Source organism: Bufo gargarizans, chromosome 5 (assembly GCF_014858855.1).
Source record: "Bufo gargarizans isolate SCDJY-AF-19 chromosome 5, ASM1485885v1, whole genome shotgun sequence".
In the NCBI taxonomy this organism is placed as follows: Eukaryota; Metazoa; Chordata; class Amphibia; order Anura; family Bufonidae; genus Bufo; species Bufo gargarizans.
Genome location: NC_058084.1, coordinates 152,655,659 through 152,683,275, shown reverse-complemented (window position 1 = coordinate 152,683,275; position 27,617 = coordinate 152,655,659). Strand labels below are relative to the sequence as shown.

Sequence of the window (27,617 nt, the reverse complement as noted above, 5' to 3'; positions counted from 1 at the left end):
TCTGGCTGGCCCTATCTGCGTTTCTAAATCTCGTGCCTGCGCTGTACCGGTCTTCAGTTGGCACAGGCGCAAGATTTAGAATGCAGACAGGGCCAGCCAGACGAGAGCGCTCGCTGACCCTGTCAATCAACAGGAGGAGGGGGCGTTTATTTGAAAAGAGGATGCGGCTGCTACCAGCAAGTAGCCGCCCTACTTGCTGGAAGAGAGGTAATTTACATATTATAAAAGTGTGTTTTTTGAAGAAACTACTGAACGAAAAAGGGTATGAGCACTATATATTGATAAATCGCCCAAAAATGAAAAAATTTTTTAGGGGGGTGACAGTGATATTTATCCGCAAACAGACATATATAGGACATTTTTTGTGGGGCCGCAGAAAGGACATACGGATGCGGACAAGACACAGAGCCCAATTTTTTGGGGACATTAGTCATTACCCCAGGGCCTAGGTAGCCCTTTTCTATTGGAGCCTAGGACATCAAAGCTATACTTATGTCAAAGTTGGCTCCACAACATATAGACTTTCAGGAAGTGAATACTAATGCATATTACATTTCTTTACATTTCTGTGTTTTTGTTTCCTAATTCCAAAAAAAATTCAATATTTTGCACCTTCAAAAGGTTAAATCAAATGGTGCAAATCACCCCCCCCCCCCCCCAAAAAAAAAATTCTAGGTTGTATTGTAACAAAACAGGAAAAACACAAGGGTGTGTGTGTGTGGGGGGAAGGAGAGGTGTGGATACTTTTGCAAGACACTATATCTGCACTATCTGCATAAAACTCATTGTTTCTCATCACTGACAGAGCATCATTCATCAACTTCTTATGAACTGAAATGCTTAATATGTATGCCTGAAGCAGTGCTCACTTAAGTTTTAATGAAGACTAATTTAAAATAAATTTTCTCACTGTGAAAACTAATTGCACAAATTAAGTCAAAGACAATGAAAGGCTAAACTTATAAAATGAACGAGAGGCAGATAAATAAATAAATATATATATATATATATATATATATATATATATATATATCTCGACTCCAATAATAACATAGGGAGGAAATTGGAGGAAATAATTTAATAAACTGATACTGAACGTCATAGATGATTTTATTATAGCAATAAATACATACTTACAAATTAAGTTAGCAAAAAATGCATTGCTAATATAAACTCACACAGAAACGTGTATCACATATAAAAGACAAGAAAAACAAACCTTCAGAGGCAGTATTTCTTCTGAGCTCAAAGACTGAGAAAGAAAACAACCAACAGCTTTTAATTTCATTTTTCAATTCCACCTTCCATACCAAGAATGTATCACCTGTCACTACCTTGAAAGTATAGGCAGAGATTTCTAGACGTAGGTGGTAATTCTTCTAGCAATCAGGATTTTAGTTTTATTGCTCGTGGAAAGAGAAAACAGTCTTTTTGTACTTTTAGTACATTGTTTGGTTTACGTGGAACATAATGGAATGTAACAGACTTCCACAGGAGTCGGAAAATATCATTTCCTACAGTTTCCATATAAGAAATGCTTTCTTGTGCTGCAACATGCTGTGCTACCCTAAATTATGACAGATATTCTTCTTTCATTAAAGGGAATCTGTCAGCTCTGAAACACCCTCCAAACTAGAGTAAGCGGTGTATAGCGTAAGCGACGTTGAGTCCGGTTATGTAATTTGTATCTTCATACTCACTTACAGTCTGACTCTGTGCTCTGACAAACCAGCAGTAAAATGCACTGAGAGGACTCCGATGCTCACTCACATAATGGAGAGGACTCAAAGAAGAGTCCTCTCAATACATTTTACTGCTGGCTTGTGGGAGCACAGCGTGGAAATGGAAGGGAGTATGAAGATAAAACTTGCATAATCAGATTCAGCATCACTTACACTATACACCTCTTACTCTAGTTCAGGGGGTGTTTCGGAGCTGACAGGTTCCCTTTAAAAGTCTCATGCAGATGTAAAACTTTGTATGGTGTGTGAAACTAGTTAAATATTATATAAAGAAATCCCATGCCACTGTATACTGATAGTTCTAGGTGCTCACAACAGCAGTTCCTCCCATAGCACAAGACAGAAACCATGTTGCAGATCAAGCTCAGGCTTGGTTGAAGTCTTCTTCATCATTTTCAACTAGCAAGAGCAAGCTCCAAATTCTCCAGACATTTCAAATGATACACTTCAAGCCTTTCTTCAAAAGCAGATCCATCTGTGAATAGATGAACATAATGTAGAAATCTCTCTCAGTAGATAATTATCCTTAAAGCCAATGCACCATGTTTCCCACACCACAAATCATTCTAATGATTTTGAAGTGCATCATATAATACTTTCTAGAAACACATGATCCTGGATATATAGAGTAGGCATCAGATTACTAAGGGAACATTTTTGGCATTCAGCCTGACTCTATAATGCAACAAATATAGCATTGCATGTCTTCAGCTGACGCTAAGCACGAGAAAGCTGCCCCCTCTTGGTAGCTCAATTTCAACCATCTACCTTCCCTGACCTCCAGATAAACATTCATGCATCACATGGGAAGACACATATGCCAGGAACTTATCCACAACAAATCAATGTGTTGATACTCATTTACCCTAATATTAAGGGGTGACACTGGTGGCCTCTACTGTGTATTAGCAGCTTAAAATGGTCATCTAGGACATTTAACAATCTCCGAGATCTTGGTTTCTGATGACTTGACCACCCGCATGTCATGACTGCAGCCAATCACTACCTGCTTATTGGTTGCAGTGGTCACGTCCAGGTGGTTGCAACATTATCACTGCTGGAAAGAATGCCAGTTGTGACACATTTTTCAGGTAATAGTTTGTCGCGTTTTCACATCCACTTTCTTGTTCCAGATTGTTAAATGTACTGTACAACCCCATTAAGACCAAAGAAGTTCATAAAATACCCACAAAGCATTATCTTACATAATGATACCTTTATGATTAGAAGTACTGTAAATTAGACATTTTAGTAAATCAAAGCTACTGTTGTTTTTTTGTTGTTGCCAGTAATGTTATTTTTACTTGCAGAGATATAGGAATGCTAAACTTCCTTGAACCATTATATTTCTATCAACCACCGATGCCAGGGAAGTTAGTCTTTTAATTTATTTTTTGCTGCACATAAAAGCATGGTAAACTCTTCTTTCGAGAATCCCTAAATAAAAGGACATTGACGGATACTTTTTTTTGTAACACTTGAGTCTATGTAAATTGGATGCCCTTCCGGTTGGTATCTGTTTGCAGTCTTTTTGGGGGTATCTATTAAATGGATCTGCTGAGTGGTTAATAGAAAGGTGTCCACTCCCATATTGGTAGTCATTTTTGCAGCAGCTCCTCAGCCGACTGTTAAACACATCGTGGCATTAAGGTCTCCACACTTGAGAAACCAATATGGTTTGTGAATTCAAATAATTCTGTGGGCGTGTTCAATATGATGTTGATTTTCAGATTAGAAAATTGCCAATATCTCTTAAGATAAAACTGTAACTTCTTTTTTTAAACTAATGAACTGATCTTTTTAGTTACAGGAGGAAATCCTGCTTATTTGTGATGGCTGCTAGGGATGAGCGAATCGACTTCAGATGAAATATCCAAAGTCGATTCGCATAAAACTTTGTTTGAATACTGTATGAAGCGAGCGCTCCGTACAGTATTAGAATGTATTGGCTCTGATGAGCCAAAAGTTATTACTTCACTCAAGTAATAACTTGAGAAATAAATTGTTAGTGTAAAAAACTATTTACGGTACTGAATTCGGGTTCGGTTCCAAGGTCCTCTTGCGAGACTTCACGTAGTAATAACTCCGGCTCATCAGAGCCAATACATTCTAATACAGTATTCAAACGAAGTTTTATACGAATCGACCTAGGATGATTTAATCCAAAGTCGATTCGCTCATCCCTAATGGTTACTATGGTTAGTGTGAAAACTGAAGCTTTATAGAGTACATTTGATGAGAAATTTAGCAAGTGAATATTTCACACAGGAAAGCAAATAGAACAACATAACCTTACAAGAAAGCAAAAAAAAAATCATAGTAGAAATCCTCTGAAAACTGCAGCTCAATTTATAAAATATTCACAAAAACATATCACCATTACTTCACTTACTTTTCCTTAATGTAGATAGGGTGTCTTCTATTCTCCCTTTTAACAATGGAGTCTTCAGAGTAACTTTTGCCTAAGACAGAAAAATAAATGTAATCTGTGATTTGAACAAATCCTGTGTAACAAATCTCCTATTAACGAAAATAAATAAAAGAAAATTCAATTAAAATGGTCGTGCCAAGTTTTGAAGTCACCCCCTAACCACAGGATAGGGGATAATTAACTGATTGGCGGGGGTCACATCGCTGAGGCTCTTGAGAGGAGGGGTCTCATTCCCCCGATCTGATGGAGTGATCGGTCAAGCAAGTGTCCGGCCCTTAATTCCTTCTCTACGAGACCACCAGAAATAGCAGAGCGTTATACTCGCTGAATAGAGCAGCACGGTGCATGCTCGACCTGATGCTCCATCAGATCATGGCATGGGGACCCCATTCTCAGGATTGGTGGGGATTCCAGTGGTCAGACCCCTACTGATTATCTAGTTATCCCCAATCCTGTGGATAGGAGATAAATTTGAACTTGGCACAACCTCTTTAAGCTCCCATGTAAAAATTACCCGTTTGATTAGCCTAAATGGATATTTTAACATACGGTAACTATAAATATTAATTGGGACAAATCCTAATAAATCAAAAAGCAACAAAGAATTAAAACAAAAGAATTATCCTCTACAGTCACTTTTTAGCAACAAGTAGGAGATATGGTATGAGCATAAGTTAAAGAAAAAGATTTGTATACTGAAATCAACCCAATGACCAAAAAATGTATCTATGACATGTGGTTTTGAGCTGTTAAATATGTCATCAGATCGAGAGGATAGGAATAAATATTGGATGAGCTCTGTGCTAAAAAATATACCTCTTTGCCTACCATCATCATAAACAGCATCCACAATCTCACTGAATTCTAAGGGACATTTATTTGTCTGTCTTCAAAATATCAAAAGATGATGAAAATAGTAAAAACACTGTACAAATATAAGATCATAAGATACATTTATGCGTCATCAAAAACAGGCAAATAAGGAATTATGTGGATATTAAAAGTATCTATGCAATTATTGACTTCTGTTCATACATTTAAATGCAGATCTATACAGATATGAAAAAGTTACAAAAACTATTACACAGTATTGTGACAGACTTTGGAGCACTCTTAAAGAATGAGCACTTCACCTTCTCCTTTCATATAGCACCTACCTTCTGATAATTGTGAAGTAAAGCCCATAATGCAGAAGCCCCTATTCTTTGAACATTGGGGTCTTCATTTTCCAGACAGGCACATAGCACACTCATAATTTTATCTAGAACAAGGAAAGTGCCAATGAGCCATTAGTCAGGTACTAAGTGCAAAGAAGACATTTACATTCCATAGCATGTAGTGGTGGTAGACCTGTACATTTTCATGGAACCTTCTATTGTTATAAACCAGTGGTGCCCAACCATTTTTCGTCTGAGGGCCGCACTAGACTTGGTATAATTTTCGCGGGCCAGAACCAGGTAGCTTTGCCAGAAAGAAATGCAAACGCTGAGAGGGGGCACGTGTGAGCATTACTACTGTGAAGAGGGCACATATCTGGCATAACTACTGTGAGGGGGCACATATCTGGGCATAACTACTGTGAGGGGGCACATATCAGGGTATAACTACTGTGAGGAGGGCACATATCAGGGCATAACTACTGTGAAGAGGGCACAGATCAGGGTATAACGACTGAGGGGGCACGAGTGAGCATTACTACTGTGAAGAGGGCACATATCTAGCATAACTACTGTGAGGGGGCACATATCTGGGCATAACTACTGTGAGGGGGCATATATCAGGGTATAAGCTAGAAATGACTGGGCCCCATAGCAAAAAAAATTATGGGCCCCCCTCCCAGATCTCCCACCCCAACATACCTATCGGACCTCCCACCCAAACACCCCTCCAGGACCTCCCACCTCAACATCCCCACACCCCTCCCTAGATTCCCCCTAAGTTTCATCCACAGATCCCCCCTCAGTGTCATCCACAGATATCCCTCTCAGTGTCATCCACAGATATCCCTCTCAGTGTCATCCACAGATATCCCTCTCAGTGTCATCCACAGATATCCCTCTCAGTGTCATCCACAGATCTCCTCCCCACCCAGAGCCGCTTCCTAGCTAATGTATTCACTGCACTTGCCTCTGTATAATTGAAGAGAAGCGCCGTAATCTCGCACAGGCGCACTGGCAGAGGCCAGGAAGACGGTGCATGCGCACTTCGATGCCTCTGCCAGTGCGCCTGTGCGAGATTACGGCGCTTCTCTATAATTTCACAGAGGCAAGTGCAATGAATAAATTAGCTAGGAGGTGCGGCTGGGCGGGGAGATTGCAGGCACAGGCAGCATCGCTTTGCTGCCTGTGCCGTTCGCAGCGCGCCCTGCGCTGATAAAGTCCTGTTACTGCGCAGGCCGTATGACACGGCTCCGCGGGCCGTAGGTTGGGCATCACTGTTATAAACCATTAAAGGGGTTGTCTCATGAAGACAATCCCTGTCCATATGCAATATTAGATCATATGGATGTTGGAAAAGGCAACTTCTGTTGTGGTGGGCTTCAGCAACCCATGTATTACATAGACAACTAATTAACTGAAGGTTTGCCATGCATTACTATACCAAATGGCTAACTGGACATGGTTATCCTTGGCAAAATTAGTAAAGCGAGACAGGAAGACTGCTGTATTGGCCGTCTCTCGTGGGACAACCCCTTTAAGTACATTAGGAATTTTACCTCCAAAGATTTGGAATGACATGGCCTGCCTTCTGCTAATCTGCTTTTACCTCTTCTACTATAAGGCGAGGCTTTTATCTGTACTTTTCAGTCATGTCTGCCTGGTTGCAGACATTTTTGGGACATCCCTAGTCTATACTCGGGCTGAACTGAGGGCATTACAAGGGAACAAGGAGGTTTGGCAGGATGTAACTGTAACTGCCACAAAGCCATATAAATTAAGACTATATGTACACAAGGACAGTTTACATTTAATCTCATAAATTCAAGCTGGTTACTCCTGATGGATATAGACAGGGCCAGGTAAACGTTCTTTCAAGTAAAAAGTAAAATACTTGCCTAACTACTTACATAACTGAGAACTCATTTACATCTATAGTGAATTTGTCAGGACAGACAGAGCTGTCCACCCATCATACCTGCACAGTATGGGGAATCAGTGGGAAAACACATCTTGCTATTAGAGCAGCATATCTCCGTACTGAAGACTACGCTGGAAGCCTGTGCTTTCAGGTCACGAGCACACAGTCTTCTAAATGGAGCAGAGTCTGTCTACCCTGACGGATTCTCTTTAATAGCATTCAACATATTATGTATGCAGAGTTTCTTCCACTATGTCCTCTGTAATTGGACTGTGTTAAATTAGATCAATATCAAGGAAGAATTCCTGTTTGCGGCTTTTGCTGGCAGACTAACACCATATTATAGAAACTGCATAAAAAATGGTCTGAAAGTCAGTGGAAAAAGAAAAAAAAAAAACATCTAAGGCTACATGCACACGACCGTATGTGTTTTGCGGTCCGCAAAAAAAAACAACGGATGACATCCGTATGCCATTTTTTTGTTGCGGATTTATTGTAACAATGCCTAAAATGGACAAGAATAAGACATGTTCTATTTCTTTTGTAGGGCTACGTAATAGACATACTGATTTTTTGCATCCTATCCGCAAATAAAACTGAACGGACACAAAAACAAACAACGGTCGTGTGCATGTAGCCTAATTCTGAGATCAGTCACTTCCTGATGGCTCCTTACCATTGGAAAGTATCTTCGGTTTATTGGCTTGATTAAAGCAGATGTTATGTAAAATAAGCAAGGCAGTGGAGAATGTAACCTTCTGCTTGTATTTTGTGAGCTCCAGGAGCAAGTCTAAGCTTCCTTTCAGCTTCATAATCATCATCTGACCGTCACATCCCAGCGACAAATTCCACAAAAATTTCAGCCACAGATTAGCCACAACATTAAAGCTCTTGTTGTTGCCCTTTGCCAAGGAGAGGGATAAAAAGTTTTGCAAAAAATTACTCTGCAAATGAGAAAAAGACAACAATTTAGAAAAACATAATACAAATTCATTCATAACCAAATTGCATTCTCAATCAAGCTAATTGGTTTTGGGACCATATGCTATTATACAGAATTGGCATCTCATTCCGGACAATAGACTTTCATAGTGAAGTGCACTTCTGGAATGTACTGTAGTACAAGGTACTGTATCTGTCTACAGAATTAATTCCTACAAAGGCCAATATTGTAACTCACAAAAGGATGCATATACAGTACAATGCATTCAGAAAGTCTTCAGACCCTTTCACTTTTTTCAAAATTTTGTTATGTTGCTCTGTGTGCTAAAATAAAAATAAAAAAATTCAAATTTCCCCCCATAAATCTGGACTCAATACCCCATAATGACAAAGTCTAAACAGAAGGTTAGAAAGCTTTGCTAATTTATTTGAAAAGGAAAAACTTAAATCTTTCATACACATAAGTATTCAGACTCTTTACTCAGTACTTAGTTGAAGTACCCTCGGCAGTGATAAGGGTGCGGACACGCGTTCAGGCTTTTTGATGCAGGTTTTGAAGCCAACATCATGTATAGATCTTAGGAGGAGAGAAAGTATTAAGGACAAACACAACTTCTCCACTTTATTCAATCCACTCCTGGTTTTGGCTTCAAAAACGGCATCAAAAACCTTAACTGTAGTCTTCTTGGGTATATCTTCTGCCATTCTTCCCTGCAGATCCCCTCTAGTTCTGTCAAGCTGGATGGAGACTGTTGGTTCACAACCAATATTCAGATCTCTATAGAGATGTTCAATTGGACTCAAGTCAAAGCTCTGGCTGGGCCACTGAAGGACATTCACAAAGCCACTCCTGTGTTGTCTCCTGGCTGTGTGCCTAGGGTCACAGCTGAATGGAGCAAAGTACAGAGATATTCTTAATAAAAGCCTGATCCAGAGTGCTCTGCACCTCAGACTGAGGTGAGGTGAACCTTAGCCCACAGCACTCTGGATCAGGTTTTCATCATTATTATTAGAATATCTATGTACTTTCTTCCGTTCAGTTTTCTCCTAACTCTGACCAGTCTCACTGTCCCAGCCACTGAAAAAACACTGCCACAGTATGATGCTGCCATCACCAAGATTCACTAGACACAAGGATGGTATTGGGCAGGTGATGAGCAGTGCACGGTTTCCTCCAGACATGACACTTAGAATTGAGACCTAAAAGTTCAATCTTGGTTTCTTCAGCCATTAACAAGACTGCTACCAGTAGATATGTTGTGTCATATTACATTTTAATCTCTCCATTTTCCATACCTTCTGAATGATACACTTGCAGTCTTGGGTATCAGCAACATTAGAAAGAAGACCAAATGCCCCTTGTTGTACAAGGCTGCTGCAGGGAGATGGGTCTGCAGCAATCTTTAGAACGCTCTGCAGTATGGAGTTGCCTGTTGGAGGTTTCTGTGATGGCGTGGTGGACATTACACCAGTGTTAGTGCAGCATAAGGAACTAGAAGCTTCACAATGGGGGAAAGAAACACCTTTTAGTAAAACAGACAAGTAGACACAAATCTCTGCAGATGAAGTAAACTGCAGTGACTATCTTTCTTCTTAAAGTTACATATGTCTGGCAGTCTTTACAGTTTATCACACTGCGCTGTTCTAACAACTATTTTATCCTAATAAGGAGGATTTAAAGTTTACCTAAACCTAGAGATACATTTAGAATAGGTTTTAATAAAAATGTAATGGAAATCATTTTTGCAATGTACTTTATTATTATTATTAACTTTTCCTTGTGAAACAAGCATATTTTTTTAAGCCCAAGGTGACTTGAAGATGCAATCCTCCTTATCATTGCACTCTATCGGAGATCCACAATGTTCCCATGGAGTTCTGGCAAGCCAGACTTCATAAAAAATGTATTAATTGCCGATCAAAGTATTCAATGCCGATCCCAGGCCGGGTGAAATGGATAATTAGAATAGCTCCTTCTGAACAGATGTTTGAAAACTTCTCATAATAAGTTTCTCAAGCAATACATTAAAAAAGGCTCATTATAAAAAATAAAAAAAATAGGGAAACTACTGTAGGAAATGGTGTCACAGGATGTCCTACAAGGACAACTGAATGTAGTGTTTTATAGTATGTAAGCAAAAATCTATATATAAGCAAAATGGAAGGCTTAAGAAACACTCATCTTTTCAGTTACAGCTATGAAATGAAATGTAGGCATGATGGATATATGGGCATGGAGAATTTGTTCATCTGTTTCTTTACCTGCGGGAAAGTTTGCAGTGTAGACACAAAGTAATTGCAAAGCACCTTGCATGAGTGTGTCATCCATCAAAAGCCATGGCCAAAGAGAATACAGCACAGAAGCAAACTGAGACTCCAGGGCAGCTGCCTAGCAAAAGGAAAAGTTCATTGAAACAAAATTATGGTCCAGCTTGCCTCAAGATGACAATTTTGTTCTTAGAGTTTGAAAAACCCTACAATAATTATAAGACAGTATGCAAGATTGAAAAAAAAAGGATGTAAAACGGCTAGGGCAGCGCTAAAGCACGTCCATCAGAGACGGTGACGTCACCAAACACACTGCCAGGTGGAGGCCTCCGCCCGGCAATGTGTTATTGTAAACAAAAGAGCCCGTGCCCTGCGCGATCTAGCGCAGGGCAAGGGAGCGCATTGGAGAATGAGGTAAAAATATGGGTATGTCCGGGTTCAGCTCTGAACCCGGACAACCCCTTTAAGGTAATCTTCTTACCAGTGACTGTATTTGTGAGTTATCCCCTCCCTTTTGATGCTCAGCTGTGTCATGTCACCAGCAGTCTGATCTCCAACTGACAGGACAGGAAGTCAGTTACTTTTCTACTTATTCCTACAAGACTGACAGTGAGTCTCCCATAGGAATACATAAAGAATCTGACTCCCTGTCCTCACATAAGATGCTGTGTTAAATTTGGAAAACCAGAGTTTGTTTCCTCTTCTATTTTTTAACTCGCACAAAATAAAAATAAGCTACAAATAATTATTATTACTGGAGTTGTCCCACCTTGCCGATAGAACTAAGCGCATAACCCAGGTGGCCAGACGTACAGAAACAGCTGAGCATGCCAGCCTTTGACCGTTTCTGGGATTTCCGGAAGCAGCATAGCTTGTTCAGCTACGTTGTTTTTGTAACTTCCGTTCAACACAATGAGAGAGTTATGGAAACGGCAGAGCGCCGACCCATTCTGCTGCTTCCATGAGCTCGGCCACCTGGGGCTGGCACTGACTGCCATTCCGCCGTAAAAACTGTGAGATGGAACAACTCCTTTAAGAAAATGACCATGTCGTTTTGTAGGTAAAGATTTAGTATAACTTGCCTTTTTCATTTACAAATCCCTGCTAATTCTCATCATCTAGTGGTTGGTCCTACTGAGAACCTGAACGACTGCTTAGCAGTCCAGTGTGCCTTCTCATCAAAGAAACAGCGGGAATTTAAAAGAATAAAATACAAATCATACTGAATCCTTTTCCACAAATGTATATATCCATCTGCTCTGCTCTATCTGAGGACGCTCAAAGCACAAGGTGACAGAGTACTATGTGGCAGAACTTGCTGTTAAATTTTAATTCTGCAAATTTGTGATACTTTTGTCATGGTCATGTACGTGTGCAAAGTCCCAAGGCCGCTTACATTCCATCCTTATAACCAGGTCATGAAATGATATTTTGCAGTGAAGAGACTGCACTTATAATAGATACTATGTGACTCTTCTACAGCCCGAAGCAATGATTTTCATTATGATTAAGTAACACGTGTTTTTGTTTCCAGCAGCCTGTTATAAAACTGATAACATATCATCTAAAAGACGGAGTATAAAACTGTCAATACAGATGCAATGCACATGTAGCGGGTGGAAAACTGTTAATCACCTCTATATTCCTTCTCATGTTAAAGTCAGATTCATACGAACAATAATAACCATCAATTCTATATTCTAGTTCATATTTTCATACTTCCTAAATATATATTTAAAAAAAGTCAGGGGCCGATTTAAAGTATGAATTGGTGTTGATTCAGCCATAATTTATGCCAACTGTATGGTATAAATCTCACGAGGCCCTGCTCTGTCTAAGCCAATTTTCTTTTTTTGAAAAGTGTAGGAAAATCACTAGTTTTTGCACAAGTCAAAAAGAGTTACAAAGAAGTGAAACACAAATTTGGGAAACCACCCCTTAAAACAGGGGTACTCAACTTGGTGACCGCTCTCTGAAGCTCTGCATGTCCCTCTCTCCTCTGGACGCAGATACAGTTGAACACAATAGTGAAGCAGGGAGCCGTCAGCTCCCTGCTTCACCATTCACCTACTGACATAGTTCAGGGCAAGCATGCATGATGTAGTGACGTCATCACGCCTGCTGCGCTCAAAGAGTGGTGCAGATGTGCTTTGGTCTGTCCGTCGGGGAAGGTAAGTTTTCAAACTGAAGGCACAACTCTGTGAGGGGACCATCTAATCTGATTAAAAAACTTGTTTTTGACCTCTGGTTGCTAAAGATTGCCCCCTAAGGGCTTTACTCTTTCAAAACTAAAGCTTTACTAGACACTGCCATTTATGAGCAGATCACATATTTCTGCCCAAACAGAGCACTAGAGTATATATATATATATTTTTTTTTTAAAAGCCGTCAATCATTCTGCTAGACTGTTACCTTTTAAGCATAGTGTCCACCCCTCATACAAGTCATTTAACCAGTAGGTACTTACTTTGCACTCTTCATTTTTGTAAATACAGTTCCTCATAAGCTGTATATTCATTTTTAACTCCTTGCAAAGATTTTCTTCCTGTAATAGTAGAATAGAAATCTCCAACATTTTTTTTTTACAAAGTTAAACATTTGTTTCAAAATCCAATTTCTGAGGTCTATTATAGTACTCCGGCATTACAAAAAATGGCTTGAACATACATGTGACAATCCAGGATTAATTACAATTCTCACCTAATGTTTGTAATCCAAAGGAGAAAAATATCCAGCTCCGCATAAACGTTCGGTGCACGGAGAGGACCAGACTCGTCCCTTGTATAAACAGAAAAGAATAGAAAGTTCTCCAGCATCCATCAGTATTGATCGTCTTTATTGTAGATCGGTATAAACGTACATACTTCAATCTTCACCACCCTCCACCACAGGTTAACATGCTTCAAACTCGAAAGTTCTTAGGCTCCTTTCACACCTGCGTTCAGGTGTCCGCTCGTGAGCTCCGTTTGAAGGGGCTCACGAGCGGCCCTGAACGCAGCCGTCTGGCCCTAATGCATTCTCAGTGGAGGCGGATCCACTGAGAATGCATCCGTCTGCCAGCGCTCAGCCTCCGCTCTGCTCAGTGAGCGGACACCTGAACGCTGCAAGCAGCGTTCAGGTGTCCGCCTGGCCGTGCGGAGGCGAGCGGATCCGTTCCGACTTACAATGTAAGTCAATGGGGACGGATCCGCTTGAAGATGACACCATATGGCTCAATCTTCAAGCGGATCCGTCCCCCATTGACTTTCAATGTAAAGTCTGAACGGATCCGCTCAGGCTACTTTCAGACTTAGAAAATTTTTCTGAGTTATAATGCAGACGGATCCGTTCTGAACGGAGCCACCGTCTGCATTAATATGAGCAGATCCGTTCAGAACGGATCCGATCGAACGCAGGTGTGAAAGTAGCCTTAGTCATTACTTAGTCATAACTCTGGTTATGACTAATAACTTTCGAGTTTGAAACATGTTAACCTGTGGTGGAGGGTGGTGAAGATTGCAGTATGTACGTTTATACCGATCTACAATAAAGACGATCAATACTGATGGATGCTGGAGAACTTTCTATTCTTTTCTCACCTAGTGTTTCCAGACGATTTACTAATCCTATAGATGGTGTACGCTTAGACTGGCTGTCTAGACCTGCACCAGACTTATCACAGGGGCTCAGGCTGGGTGATAAATGTGCTGCAAGGACACACACTTTCAGTTAAAGGGAGTCTTTCACCACAATTTCACCTTATACACTGCTTACATAGCATTGTAGCATAAATGTACGAGTCAAATGGTACCTTATGTTCTGACATTGACCAGCAGCAAAAACGCTGTTTTATTCATATGCAAATGAGGGGCCACAAGTGCCCAGGCTGCTCTGCCTTCTTCTCAGATAACTCCTCCCCAGCCTCTTGCTTGGCCCATCCTGTAAGCCCCATCATCTAATGTACTGGCCAAGATCCCGCCGGCGCATGCCCGGGCCTGGACTGCGCATTTACGGGATCTTGGCCAGTACATTAGATGACGGGGCTTACAGGACGGGCCAAGCAAGAGGCTGGGGAGGAGTTATCTGAGAAGAAGGCAGAGCGGCCTAGGCACGTACAGCCCAAACGTCACCCCTGGGCACTTGCGAGCCCTCATTTGTATATGAATAAAACTGTGTTTTTGCTGCAGGTCAATGTCAGAACAAAAGGTACCATTTGACTCATGTACATTTATGCTACAGCGCTATGTAAGCAGTGTATAGGGTGAAATTGTGGTGACAGACTCCCTTTAACTCTGTACCAACTATTGGTTGGCTTACTTTAAGGAAAAAATTTACACCAGAACGGAGAAGCAATTTTGGCATTTAATTTCACACCATAGACCACACTTTTCTTGTAAGCCATACCCCTGGTAAAGCTAGGTAGCCTTAGTAGCCATTTAGATCTGGAGCCTTTGGCCTGGATCATAAGTGTTAAGCCTCAAACTGCTGACCCGAACCATTTTCAAAATTACTGAACTAACTTTATTTCTTTACTTGTGTTGGTGCTCACCGCTGCCACTTTTAGCCCTGCCTGGGGCAGCATCATGTGTTCCTGCTTGACTCCTCTTCCCATAGATTTATTCCTTACAACACCCTTGGGAGCTCTGGACCAGCTGCGGCCAGATTACAAATCATGGAGCACAGGAAAGAGCAGCATCCTGGTTCTGTGCCGATGACGTGTTATGTAGGTGTAGAGGTCCAAATCTCCAGGGAGTGAAGTCCGTAATAAATCCATTATTTATGTACATAGGGAAACTGCCACAGCCACCAAGAACACCGAGGACTAGTAAATCAGGAACAGGGAGCTTCTTTACCTCCCCCTCCCCAAAAAAGTCTGAGGTAAAAATCTGAAGTTCATCTTTCTGCTAAAAATTCCACTAAAAACACAAAAATGCACAAAACAGTTATTCCCCTGCTGCATACCCTGTCATTCCAGCTTTTTCGGTCTTCCCTACCTGTGCCTGCTTATTGTGATGAAGCGATGATGTGCACCGCTGCAATCAAAGGACTGTGCCCCAGATGTTTTAGGACTCTAGCTATGCCCATGGGGTTAGGTTTCTCTAAACGTCACATTCTGACACAAAGCCAGAATCTAGGTGCCCACAGATTAGTTTAAAAAATGAAGAAAATTAGCATTTTGTTCATACAACATAAAGATAATCATTCTATCTTGGTATCACCCTAATACCTGATCTGTGGCCCCCCAATATATTTGGTTACAGTATAAAAAAAAACATGACCATAAGAATGCGGCAAATTCCCCAAAAGGGGAAATTTTGCAGAAAGGGTGTCTTTGATTCAGCACATCTAAACCTGTAGTCATGACTGATAAGGGAACAAGCCTCGAACGTTAACCACAACTCGATCTTCAGTATACTTGCTTCCTTCATTACTTCCTCAGGAAGCCTGTTTGCAGGCTTATACAATGCATCCAGTAGTTAGTAAGAGATATTACAAATAATACAAATAATCATCTGCCGAGTCTACGTATCACATGTACTTACATACATTGTCAAGGTCTTTAAACCCAAAATGCTGATCAATTTGTATCTCAGCAAATACCTTTTTTTTCTGTGAAGACTTCCCTGGTCTTAGTGACTCCAGCATTAACTGTGCATGAATATGTTTCATCTTCTCCATGCAGGTATCAATAAGGTGAGCTAGAAGAACAGGTGGGAACAAAAAAGAAAAAAAATTCATAGAACCTTTCTTCTTAAATTAGACCATTTCCTTTTCAAAATCCACACTGAAGAGAGCTACTATTGGCCCTACATATGTAGGATCTATGTAGGATCTCTCCATAACGTCTATAAAGGTAAGAGTGGCACTGGGGGAAAGCGTGGGAATAATCTTTATGACATCTAGATTCCCAACCTCTAATACAACAATAATATCCCCAGAATGTACTTAAAGTGGTTTTTCAGGATTTTAATACTGGTGACCTAACATCAGGATAGGTAATCAATATCGGATCGGTGGGGGTCCGACACCCAGCACCCCCGCCGATTAGCTGGTTGAAGGGAAGGAGATGCTCCGTGCTTCATTGTTTACCTGCTTGTCGTCAACAGCGCAGAGGTGAGAAGGTGTAACTACAAGAAGTTGTCCCATTCACTTCTATAGGACGGCTCGTTCCTATACACTTGAATAGGGAGGAGCCGTCCCATTGAAATGAATGCGACGGCTTGTAATTACACCTGCTCACCTCTGCGCTGTCAAAGGCAAGCAGGTTAACAATGAAGGGAAGGCTGCGCTTGCACGGAGCACGGCCTTCAACCAGCTGATCAGCAGAGGTGCTGGATCCCATAGGTCACCAATATTAAAATCCCAGGAAAACCCATTTAAGGAACATAACTCCCAGGCTACACAGATTAGTTGTACTATGGGAAACATGTACATGCCTTGCTCGGTGTTGATCAAGTATTTTACACACTATCCTAACTTTTTTACATCTCACCCAACAAGTGGGTGTGGCTTATTGCAAAGAGGCATGGCTTCGCAGGAAGGAGGCGTGTTTTAAATGCAACACAATGCATGTGTAGATTATACATGCTATTAATGCATGAGTCTCTATATGTACTGGATGTGAATTGGTTAGCAGTCTAGATCCAGTAGACAGTATGTCGTTGGGATCTAGATATATATCTTTATTGTATATACATACACATTATTAGCCACATTTGCATAGTATCCAGGGAGTACAGGAAAGCCGTCAGCTGTGCGCGGCTGTGTCCACTATGTAATGGCTTGTATCTTCATGTAATGTCTATTGCTTCGTCACCTCTATGTTAACACTAAAGTATTTTTATATATAAGTATCTGGAAGGGTTGTATGTTACTCCTGGGGTGTATGAAGGACTGGAGCGGGTATATATAGGAAACAAAGGCAATGGTCTAGGAACAGAATAAAAAGGGATGAAATATGGAGATAGATGTAAATCTCCCATTTCCAAGAGGCAAATTCCTTTTTGTCAGGTGCACGTTAAGACTGTATTACTTACAGACAGTATCAGTAAATCTGCCCCTTTGGGAATTTTCTTGTATAAGAGAAGATGGACTTTCTATGACCAATGTCACAATTTGGGGTGTCTCAAATGATATTATATTTACAGATTACATGTGAAGAAGATGCAGGTCTCATCTTGCACTTAAAACCTGTGTTCTGTCAAATCATATCCTACAACTTGTGTTCTCATTGCAGACGTGCATAGAAGTAGTTCTGGGAACTGTTTCTTTAAAAAGCTTTTCTCAATTACAACAACAAAAAAGGAAATCATTTTTTAGGGTGGTCTCAGACTCATTAATTGAATACCACCTCTGCCGTTTTAAATTCAGTTATTTGAGCCAAGGCCAGAAGTGGATTTAACAGAAAGTAGACGTCCTTCCTTTATATTTCTCACTGGCTCTAAAAACTGCCACAAAATCGGAATTGTTTCTTTAAAAAACGCTGTGTAAAACTCCCCTTAGGCGAGTTCCCACAGGGATTTGGCACATAAAAATCTTCCACGTTGTGGGAAACGTGTGCCACTGTGGGTGGCACATTACAAGTGGTATGATAAAGCACTAATAGGGCGCTCCAGATGGAGCAAAAAATAAATGATGTGATTTCCGCGTCTCTTCTATTATAATCCTTTGTGCAGCCTCCTAGAATAATGACAGAATCTCACCTTGTAGGCTGTAGGCCTGGGCGCTTCTGCTGATGGCCAACAGAAGAATTAAACAATTCCCGCTGATCTGTCTGAGAGGGTCCTCTGATGATTTCTCTTCATATGTCTACATCAAATATCAAACATTTACAAATTGGTTAAGGGAGAAGCTCAAAGATTGGAAACATATTCTGGATTGCCACAATTCCAACACCTGTAAACTGCTGAACCAACCATCCATGAGAAAAAAAGCTACTTTCAAATTTCACTGTTTGTTACGACTGGAATTCCTTAGAGACCAGAGACAGAAAAGAGGAACGTCTTCCATGTCTAAGACCTCAAAAGCTCTCACTATGAGGAGGAAGAAACTCACTGCCATCATGTCAGAGAATTCTCCCACAGTCTAAATAACATGGTTTTCAGTTATATATCATCTGTTTGGCTCTTCTTTCAGCAAACAGTGTATTTCCAATACACACTAATATACTGGTAGTGAATGTGAAGTGGCCATGTTGGGCTCATGTACTTACAGTATAACATATGTATTATACTTACATGCACTGTATTAGAAAACAAACACTAACCTGTAAAATTATTTTGCAGAGGCTACTTCCCATTCTGTTTCCATCTAATAAAGAAGTGAGTGTTGTGCTTGACTGATATGGTTGCCGAATTCCTTCTTCTGCTAGAAGCACTGATAGAAATTGCAGGCTGGCGATGTAAAGATGCAAATATTTTTCAGATAGCGTTAAGCATTCAGAAATGGTATCTAGAAAAAAAAAAGTTTGACATAATTTTTAAAGAAAAACATGCAAAGTTCTACAATTAATAGTTTTTAATATTAATTATTCATGTCTAATTTATAACATACTAGCGGAAGGACCCGGCTTCACACGGGTATATTTCATCTAATCTTTCTGTGTGTCGTTAAAAGATATCGACAGTATCCCCCATAACCGTGACCTCTACAGCACCCCGCCTCACTGTCTGCTGAGCTGTGTATCTAATCCTATCCTGTGTGATACTGTCTGCTGAGCTGTGTATCTAATCCTATCCTGTGTGATACTGTCTGCTGAGCTGTGTATCTAATCCTATCCTGTGGGATACTGTCTGCTGAGCTGTGTATCTAATCCTATCCTGTGGGATACTGTCTGCTGAGCTGTGTATTTAACGTTATGTTGTGTGATACTGTCTGCTGAGCTGTGTATCTAATCCTATCCTGTGGGATACTGTCTGCTAAGCTGTGTATCTAATCCTATTCTGTGTGATACTGTCTGCTGAGCTGTGTATCTAACGTTATGTTGTGTGATACTGTCTGCTGAGCTGTGTATCTAATCCTATCCTGTGGGATACTGTCTGCTGAGCTGTGTATCTAATCCTATTCTGTGTGATACTGTCTGCTGAGCTGTGTATCTAACGTTATGTTGTGTGATACTGTCTGCTGAGCTGTGTATCTAATCCTATCCTGTGGGATACTGTCTGCTGAGCTGTGTATCTAATCCTATTCTGTGTGATACTGTCTGCTGAGCTGTGTATCTAATCCTATCCTGTGGGATACTGTCTGCTGAGCTGTGTATCTAACGTTATGTTGTGTGATACTGTATGCTGAGCTGTGTATCTAATCCTATCCTGTGGGATACTATCTACTGAGCTGTGTAACTAATCCTATACTGTGTAATACTGTCTGCTGAGCTGTGTATCTAATCCTATCCTGTGGGATACTATCTACTGAGCTGTGTAACTAATCCTATCCTGTGTGATACTGTCTGCTGAGCTGTGTATCTAATCCTATCCTGTGTGATACTGTCTGCTGAGCTGTGCATCTAACCTTATGTTGTGTGATACTGTCTGCTGAGCTTTGTATCTAATCCTATCCTGTGTGAAAACCTGGTAAATTAAATGTGAACTTATATTGGCAGATACACGTCATATGACTGAATATTTAAAGGGGTTCTGCACCTTCATTTAACTGATGATCTATCCTCTGGATAGATCATCAGCTTCTGATCGGCCGGGGTCCGACACCCGGGACCCCCGCCGATCAGCTGTTTGAGAAGGCAGCGGCGCTCCAGCAGCGCCGCGGCCTTCTCACTGTTTACCGCCGGGCCGCCCGCCCACTGACGTCACGACTTGTATCAACTAGAGTGGGCGCGGCTAAGCTCCATTCAAGTGAAAAGAGCTTAGCCGCGCCCACTCTAGTTGATACAAGTCGTGATGTCAGTGGGCCGGCGGCCCGGCGGTAAACAGTGAGAAGGCCGCGGCACTGCTGGAGCGCCGCTGCCTTCTCAAACAGCTGATCGGCGGGGGGCCCGGACATGTGACCGTGTGTATGGCAGTTGGCATATGAAGAGAAACCCTTGCAGGCTTGTATTGGCTAATGCAGGTAATTTTTTGGGAATCTCTCAGAAACGGTACATCCTAGAGAGCTGAGACTCGGTCTAAAACCTTCCCAGACACCTGATGTACCTGTGTGCCAAATTTGGTGAAGATCGTTCCAGTCGTTTGGTCACGCATAAATAACTAACAGATGTCCAGACAGACAGAAACTCTGTGCTACTTAACTCCCTCTGTGTAGCCATAGATAAAGGGGGTAACTTATAAATATTGGCATATATCTCTCGCAGATTCAGTTGCAAAGTGGATTTGTGGCAAAATCTGTGACTTCTTCCCCTTCCACGCCATGTATGCCAGTTCTCAGAAAAAGAAGACGTGGTATGGGCGGGGAAGGAGGCGGGCGGGCCGGCCCTTTTCATTTATCATTTTCTATGCCTGTTTTAGCACGGGAGCTGGTGTAGATTTAGGCCGGCAGTGGATGCGTCCAAGTTATGTAGAGGCCGATGCCTTTTCGTAACTTAGGTGCATCAAGCGCCAGTGCAGAGTTAAGACTGGCATCTAAAATGCTGGTCTTAATAAATTACCCCATAAGTACCTAAACTATTGACTAAACCTTTTCTAAATGTGCTTAAAGGATAACTGTCACATTTAGACCCTAATTTCAATTTTCATATATGTAGTTACTAATAACATGATATTCCAGAATCAGTTACTATTAGACTGACTTACCCCATATTTAATAAGATTCAGCCCTTAGCAACCAGTCTGCATAAAACTGCAATTTCACTATTCAGTTAAGATGGCCACCACTGCCCTCACCCTGAGGCTAATCCTGCCTGCCCTCACTAGCCAGTAACAATAGCCCCCCAAAAGTGTCAGTAACCAGAGCCCTCCACCCTAAAGGGGTTAATTTCCTGCAGCACAAAGGGGTCCTCTTACCACATGTTGCTTTCATTTATACACTGAGCAGACGGCAGATCTCCCTTCCCTGGTCTGCGGTGCTCCAACTCTGCATTCTTCAGCTCTGCTGAGTGAGGGAGCGTCTGCCAAGCGCAGGGACAGGGAGAAGTGCACACAGCCCAGGCACTGTTATCAGCTGCTGGGGAGGACCTGGCTTTAATCATTTACTTACAGTCCCTGGCTGTCAGTAATGTGAGCCTGCACGCTGCATGCTCAGTCTATCAACAGATAGACGGACCATGCCTAGCAACCTTATGTTAAGCACAGGTAAAAATAGGCAGTACAGGGAACAAAAATGTGGAATTAAGGGGTAATTGAATACACAGTGAAAAGTTGAAATAGGGCCACCAAGGTGATATTAATCACCACAATCCAATACTCCCAACAACAACAAAAAATACAACAGTTATACTTTAAATGAATTTTTGTAATATACCGTACTTTAGTTTATTTTAGTTTTTAGCTTTCCATGTGAAATAGGCACCTGACGTTCAGGGGCTGGCAGAGTTAAAGGGTTTCTGTCACCTCTCATAACACAAATTCAGATTTTTAAACCAGTCATGCTCCACAGATTACCTTGAATTGGCTTTGCTGTTCTATACTGTAATCCGTCCAGTAGTTTTACTGAAAAACGACTTTTATAATTATGCTAATTAACCCTGAAGGTGCCCAGAGGGGCGTTATGTTCCACTTTGTGTGCCCAGTAACGCCCCCCTCCTGAATCCCTAACCGCCCACAGCGTCTCATCCATCTCCTACCCCTCCCTGACGGCCGAGAGAAGTCTCGCGCAGGCGCAGTACCCACTGAGGGCTGTGCCAGTGCGATTTGCTGGAGACTGAGGGCAGGAGCTTCATCGTCGTCACTGGGCATGCGCCGACAATGAAGGGAGCATAGTAGAGGTGACAGGTTCCCTTTAAATGATGGCAGGTGTATGCTGACTCCTATTTAACATGATTTTGATTGTGATTGCTTAATTCTGAACACAGCTACATCCCCAGTTAAAAGGGGGTGTGCACACTTATGCAACCACATTATTCTTTTTTGTTTTCTTCCCTCTACCTAAAAGATTTCAGTTTGTTTTTCAATTGAGTTGTACAGTTTATAGGTCACATTAAAGGTGGAAAAAGTTCTGAAATGATTTATCTTTGTCTCAGTTTTTTACAGCACAGAAACCTGTATATATATATATTATATATATTATATATATATATATACACACACACACACACACCTTTTTATATACTGTATATATATATATATATATATATATATATACACATATATACACACACACAGTATATATTTAACAAAGAAGAAAAAAAAGCGTACCAAAAAATGCAATCCCACACTTCGACAAGGCTGCAGTTATGGGAGAGATAACACCTGGTCCATTTTTTCTTAGCAAGATGGTTAAAAATGAAAATATGTCTGTCCATGACTTATAAATTGCAGCTTTTAGCTCGATATCTGAAATAAAAATACACAAACATAATATAAAAGAATAATAACATCTGCAATGACCACATTAGGAATCTGGATAAATACAAAAAGCTGCATAAAAGATGGGACATAAAGGAATAAAAGCTTTTACCACTTGTTTAATGTGAAAACTACAATAAACAAAGCTTACAGAATGAAACGTTTTCCATTAAACCAATAATGCACAATATCTACTGATAGTCATGTATAAAGTGCATGCACAGACAACGAAGAAATAAAACATTTCTTTCCATTCCAAAAGCCATCCAAATGTAATGAAACACTGAGCAAAATAAGAAAGCATCTGTCCTAATAGCACATTTGGTCACATAAAGGCATATTCCTACAATGAGTATTGATGGTAGGTAGGTTGCTGTTAGAGTGGAGTCTTTTGAAGGTCTTTACTAACTTCATTGGCAACTAATGGAAGTCTGAATGCAGCTTAGGTAAGGCTACTTTCACACTGGCGTTTTGGCTTTCAGTTTGTGAGATCCGTCATGGGATCTCACAAGCGGTCCAAAACAGATCAGTTTTGCCTTAATGCATTCTGAATGGAAAAGGATCCGCCCAGAATGCATCAGTTTGCCTCCGTTCAGTCTCCATTCCGCTCTGGAGGCTGAACACCGCTTGACGAAACTGAGCCACAATCTGGCAACAATAGAAAACGGATCTATCTCCCATTGACTTTCAATGGAGTTCATGACGGATCAGTCTTGGCTTTGTTACAGATAATACAAACTGATCTGTTCATGACGGATGCATGCGGTTGTATTATTGTAACGGATCCGTTTTTGCAGATCCATGACGAATCCGTCCCAAAACGCAAGTGTGAAAGTAGCTTTATAAAGAACACTAGCTGTGTAAGTAACTGTTTACAGGTTTGCTCAATGTAGATGATAATTAGTAAACTGTCCTTGATGAACCAGAATGGTAAAGGTTAGATTATCACAGTCATAACCCATTATTTGTGCATCACTAACATGTTTGTCAGTGACTTTTCTAACAGGTTCTTGTCTGCAATGAGGGAGCTCTAAAATGTATTTTAATATCTCAGGCACAGAAATGTACATGTCTAAACTAAGGGGCACGTTTTAGATGCCGGTTTTAATAAAGCTCTAAGCTGGCGCAGGCCTCTTCATAACTTTGGCAAATCCAGCGCCAGTCTAAATGTAAGACAGCTTTCAAACAGGCGTAGAAAATGATGAATGGCACAGGCCTACCGGCCCATCCCCTTTCCCGTCCACGCCACAATTTTAGACCTGGCTTGAGCAGGGAGAAGTCGCAGACCGTTGAGCCGACATCTACGCGTGAAATACCCCTAATTTAGATGTACTTCAGATTAGTAAATGACCCCCTAAATGCCTACAGAGGCTCCCCTGGAGACTAAGATCTAAGCCTCACATACAACTTCTCCAGAGTAATGATATACTAGGGACACCTTTGCACTGAACTTTTTTTTACAGTTAATTTGTTTATTTGATTGATATTTGTACCCCTTTATATATCTGTATCGGAACCATTGTTTATCACAGCTTGAGGAATAGTGAACCGAAACGTTGCCACTAATTGGTGAATAAAAAGCACATGTCACTTTACTGGAAGTGCCGCGGTATTCCTTTTTTTTTTTTTACCAGTCTCTGCAGGGTCAAAAACGTGGTGTGCTACGCTTTTGTATCAATTTTTTCCCCAAAGTATACAGTAGGTTAAATAGATGGCAAAAACGTGATGTGAACCCAACCCACCATAACTTGTTTACCTAGCTGGAGGATCTGCTGAATCTGACAAAATCCATCAAAGCATTGCTCTTGTGTATGACAACCTCCTTTCCTTTTTCAGTGTTAAACATTGCTGCAGGGAGAGGGAGGAGTTTGTATACGGAATATTAAGGAGTGGAGAGGGGGTAAAGCATCCTAGTAGGACAGCACACAGTGGCTGTAGATAGGGGGAAAGCACACAAAAGGCTGCTTGGATGGATCATGTGATGGACCATGTGATGAGCGCAGTGATGCAATCAAACGTCCTATTCCTCACAAAAGAAGACCGAAGAGAGACCGGCTGCGCGAACAAGTGGATAAAGGTGAGTTAAATTATTATTTATTTATTTTTTAACCCCTGCAGCCCTATTGTTCTATGCATTCTGTATTCAGAATGCTATAATTTTCCCTTATAACCATGTTATAAGGGAAAATAATACAATCTACACAACCTTAAACCCAAACTTGAACTTCTGTGAAGAAGTTTGGGTCTGGGTACCACATTCAGTTTTTTATCACGTCCGTGCAAAACGCATTGCACCCGCGCAATAAAAACTGAACAACGAAACGCAATCGCAGTCAAAACTGACTGCAATTGCGTACCTACTCGCGCGAGTTTGCCGCAATGCACTGGGACGCATCCGGACACGCTCGTCTGCAAGGGGCCTAAGAGTAAGTAGAAGTGACAGAAGAAGGGGGGAAATCAGCAGAGGAATGAAGCTGTTCTGATATGTGAGAGTTAGTCAAGGTAGCAGCATCCTGGACACACAGACCTCATATCTAGCATGTACCGTATTAATGGGGTGGATACACCAACATGAGAAAAGTCTGAAACTAGGAGCAGATTGCAAACTGGATATCAGGGGGTCGGAAAATGAATGAAGGAATAAAAGTTAGTAAAAAAGTTTTTACTCAACAACTAACATGTAAAAACATTTGTTCCCATATTAAAGGTGTCCATATATTTTAAGATGTGCACTATATCTAGGCTTGATCGCAGTATAAATACATTGTGGATTCTTCACACACACACTTACTATACTCTGCTCGCCAAAACCTACTGCAACATCCAGAGGGTAATGCTCCGCAAAACTTTAACATGCACATTTTGTCTCTTAAATCCATTAATGGAATGATTCCTTTTGCTGTACACTGCAGATTTCCCATTAATTTTTGTTCCACCGCACTTAGTAGAGGGAGGAAAACAAACTTGCCAATTTGAATAAAATTGTAGAGTAAGTACAATTGCAGGAAAACTTAATGGTGCATTACTGAGGGCTTTAAATTACTATTACATTTGATGCTAGGAAGATATTGCATTAGAGGGATAGTAATAGGGAGAATCGTCAAGGTAGAGGCTAGTTTAAAAGGATGCACTTGATGTGAGCTAAATGCCTGGTTCTCCAACATTTCACACTTCATGTTTTTTTATTTTATGTTTCATAGTTTTATAGTTATTCATGATGACTATACTTTCTTCATCTCCACCAATATCATTAAAGGAAGTCTGTGACCAGGAAATTCACTGCTAAACCAGGCACAGTGTCTTTTAGGGCTAGCTGAGCTGAAAGTAATGATACCTTTCACTTAGCAGTCCGCTGCTTCAGCCTGAAGAAAAGTACTTCTAAATCATACGCAAATGAGCAGTTAAGTGCACGGAGGACAGACCCAAGCTTTTCTTGCGTCTTCCTGCTTCCTCTATCGGCCCCTTACTCTACTTCTTGACTGACAGGGCTAGCTTCCTGCACAGTCATCTAGCCTGGCCCTGTCAATCAAGGAGGGGCTAGTGGAGGAACATGGGTGCACAAAGTGGTTGTCCAGGATTAGAAAAACATATCTGATTTCTTCTAAAAACAGCAACACTCCTGTCCATGGGTTGTGTCTGGTATTGTTGAAAGGGGCAAGCCGCCAAAATCAAGAGTTGATTTATAAAAAAAAAAAAAAATTAAATAAAATAAAAAAGGTATGAAGAATAAAGCCAGCGAAGGAAGCAATATGGAGAATAACAATACATTAGTAAGTGCCTGGTATTAACTTTCTCTACATGATAACTACCACGTGCTTAAGTGACACAACCCCTTTAAAGTCTGACTATACCCATTTAATAAAAAAAACATATAGGAAACAACATATGCATTGTCAAAATTTTCCCCCAACAATTGATATGTATTCTGATCTTACTGATTATTGTTCACTTATGCTCATCAATATTGACAGCTACAGGACATGGACAACTTGTATATGGTGATCTCCATTTACAAGCCTGTATAGGCAGCTACGTATATTAATGTCAACAAGCTTGTGTCCTTTTAGAAGGCTGAAATACTAAAAAGTACACTAAACGACATACCGAAAGCTTTCTTGTGTTGTATAAACAGCAATGAGAACAAAGTGGCCAATAAGGAGCATATTTCGTCTTCTGGCAGCAAACTAGTATTGACCAGCAAGCAAGACTGCAGAAAATTGGACAAGGCAGAAAGGTACTGCAGCAAAATAAGCACCTATTTAGGAACACAGAAAAGAAAAGGTTAAACTACAGATATGTTGAAAATTGTATGTTGCTGTACTGTATGTTGAAAACTTGCAGCAGTTTAAATTCAGTCTATTTGGACACTGTCACCTGATTACTCCAGTCCAGTCGGATGACAGCTCATGTACCACCTCAAATACTCATTTTGATAACAATTTAGCTATTATGAGTGTTTATGAGGCTGGGACATAAGAGCTCTACATGAGCCATCATCTGATGACACCCAAAGTAAACAGTAAGTGACAGTCTGCAAATAGACTGTAATCTAACCCCTGTATCACAAAAACTGCTGAAAATGTTTAACAAAGACCAATTGCAAAAGTGATTTTTAGCCCAAAATGAGTAAAATGCAATCATAAAAACTGTCCCAAAAGTGTCCATAGCCGTTAATGGCTCTATTAAGATAAATATATAACAAAATATTCCAGGAAAGTCACA

General features: G+C 40.8%; 1 protein-coding gene across 1 annotated transcript in view; it reads right to left on the bottom strand.

The window, feature by feature from the left end:
- Window positions 1-1,916: 1,916 nt before the first annotated feature.
- Window positions 1,917-27,617, bottom strand: part of RTTN (rotatin) — a 209,463-nt gene continuing 183,762 nt past the window's right edge. Inside the window, exons 39-50 of the mRNA XM_044293243.1 lie at window positions 27,000-27,150; window positions 22,746-22,883; window positions 18,707-18,891; window positions 18,144-18,249; window positions 16,042-16,139; window positions 12,929-13,006; window positions 10,456-10,582; window positions 9,490-9,692; window positions 7,928-8,195; window positions 5,331-5,434; window positions 4,135-4,204; window positions 1,917-2,217 (exon numbers count right to left, since the gene is read on the bottom strand). Of these exons, the coding sequence (XP_044149178.1) occupies window positions 2,138-2,217; window positions 4,135-4,204; window positions 5,331-5,434; window positions 7,928-8,195; window positions 9,490-9,692; window positions 10,456-10,582; window positions 12,929-13,006; window positions 16,042-16,139; window positions 18,144-18,249; window positions 18,707-18,891; window positions 22,746-22,883; window positions 27,000-27,150 (1,608 nt within the window). The 3' untranslated portion in view covers window positions 1,917-2,137. The remainder of the gene's footprint in view (window positions 2,218-4,134; window positions 4,205-5,330; window positions 5,435-7,927; window positions 8,196-9,489; window positions 9,693-10,455; window positions 10,583-12,928; window positions 13,007-16,041; window positions 16,140-18,143; window positions 18,250-18,706; window positions 18,892-22,745; window positions 22,884-26,999; window positions 27,151-27,617) is intronic.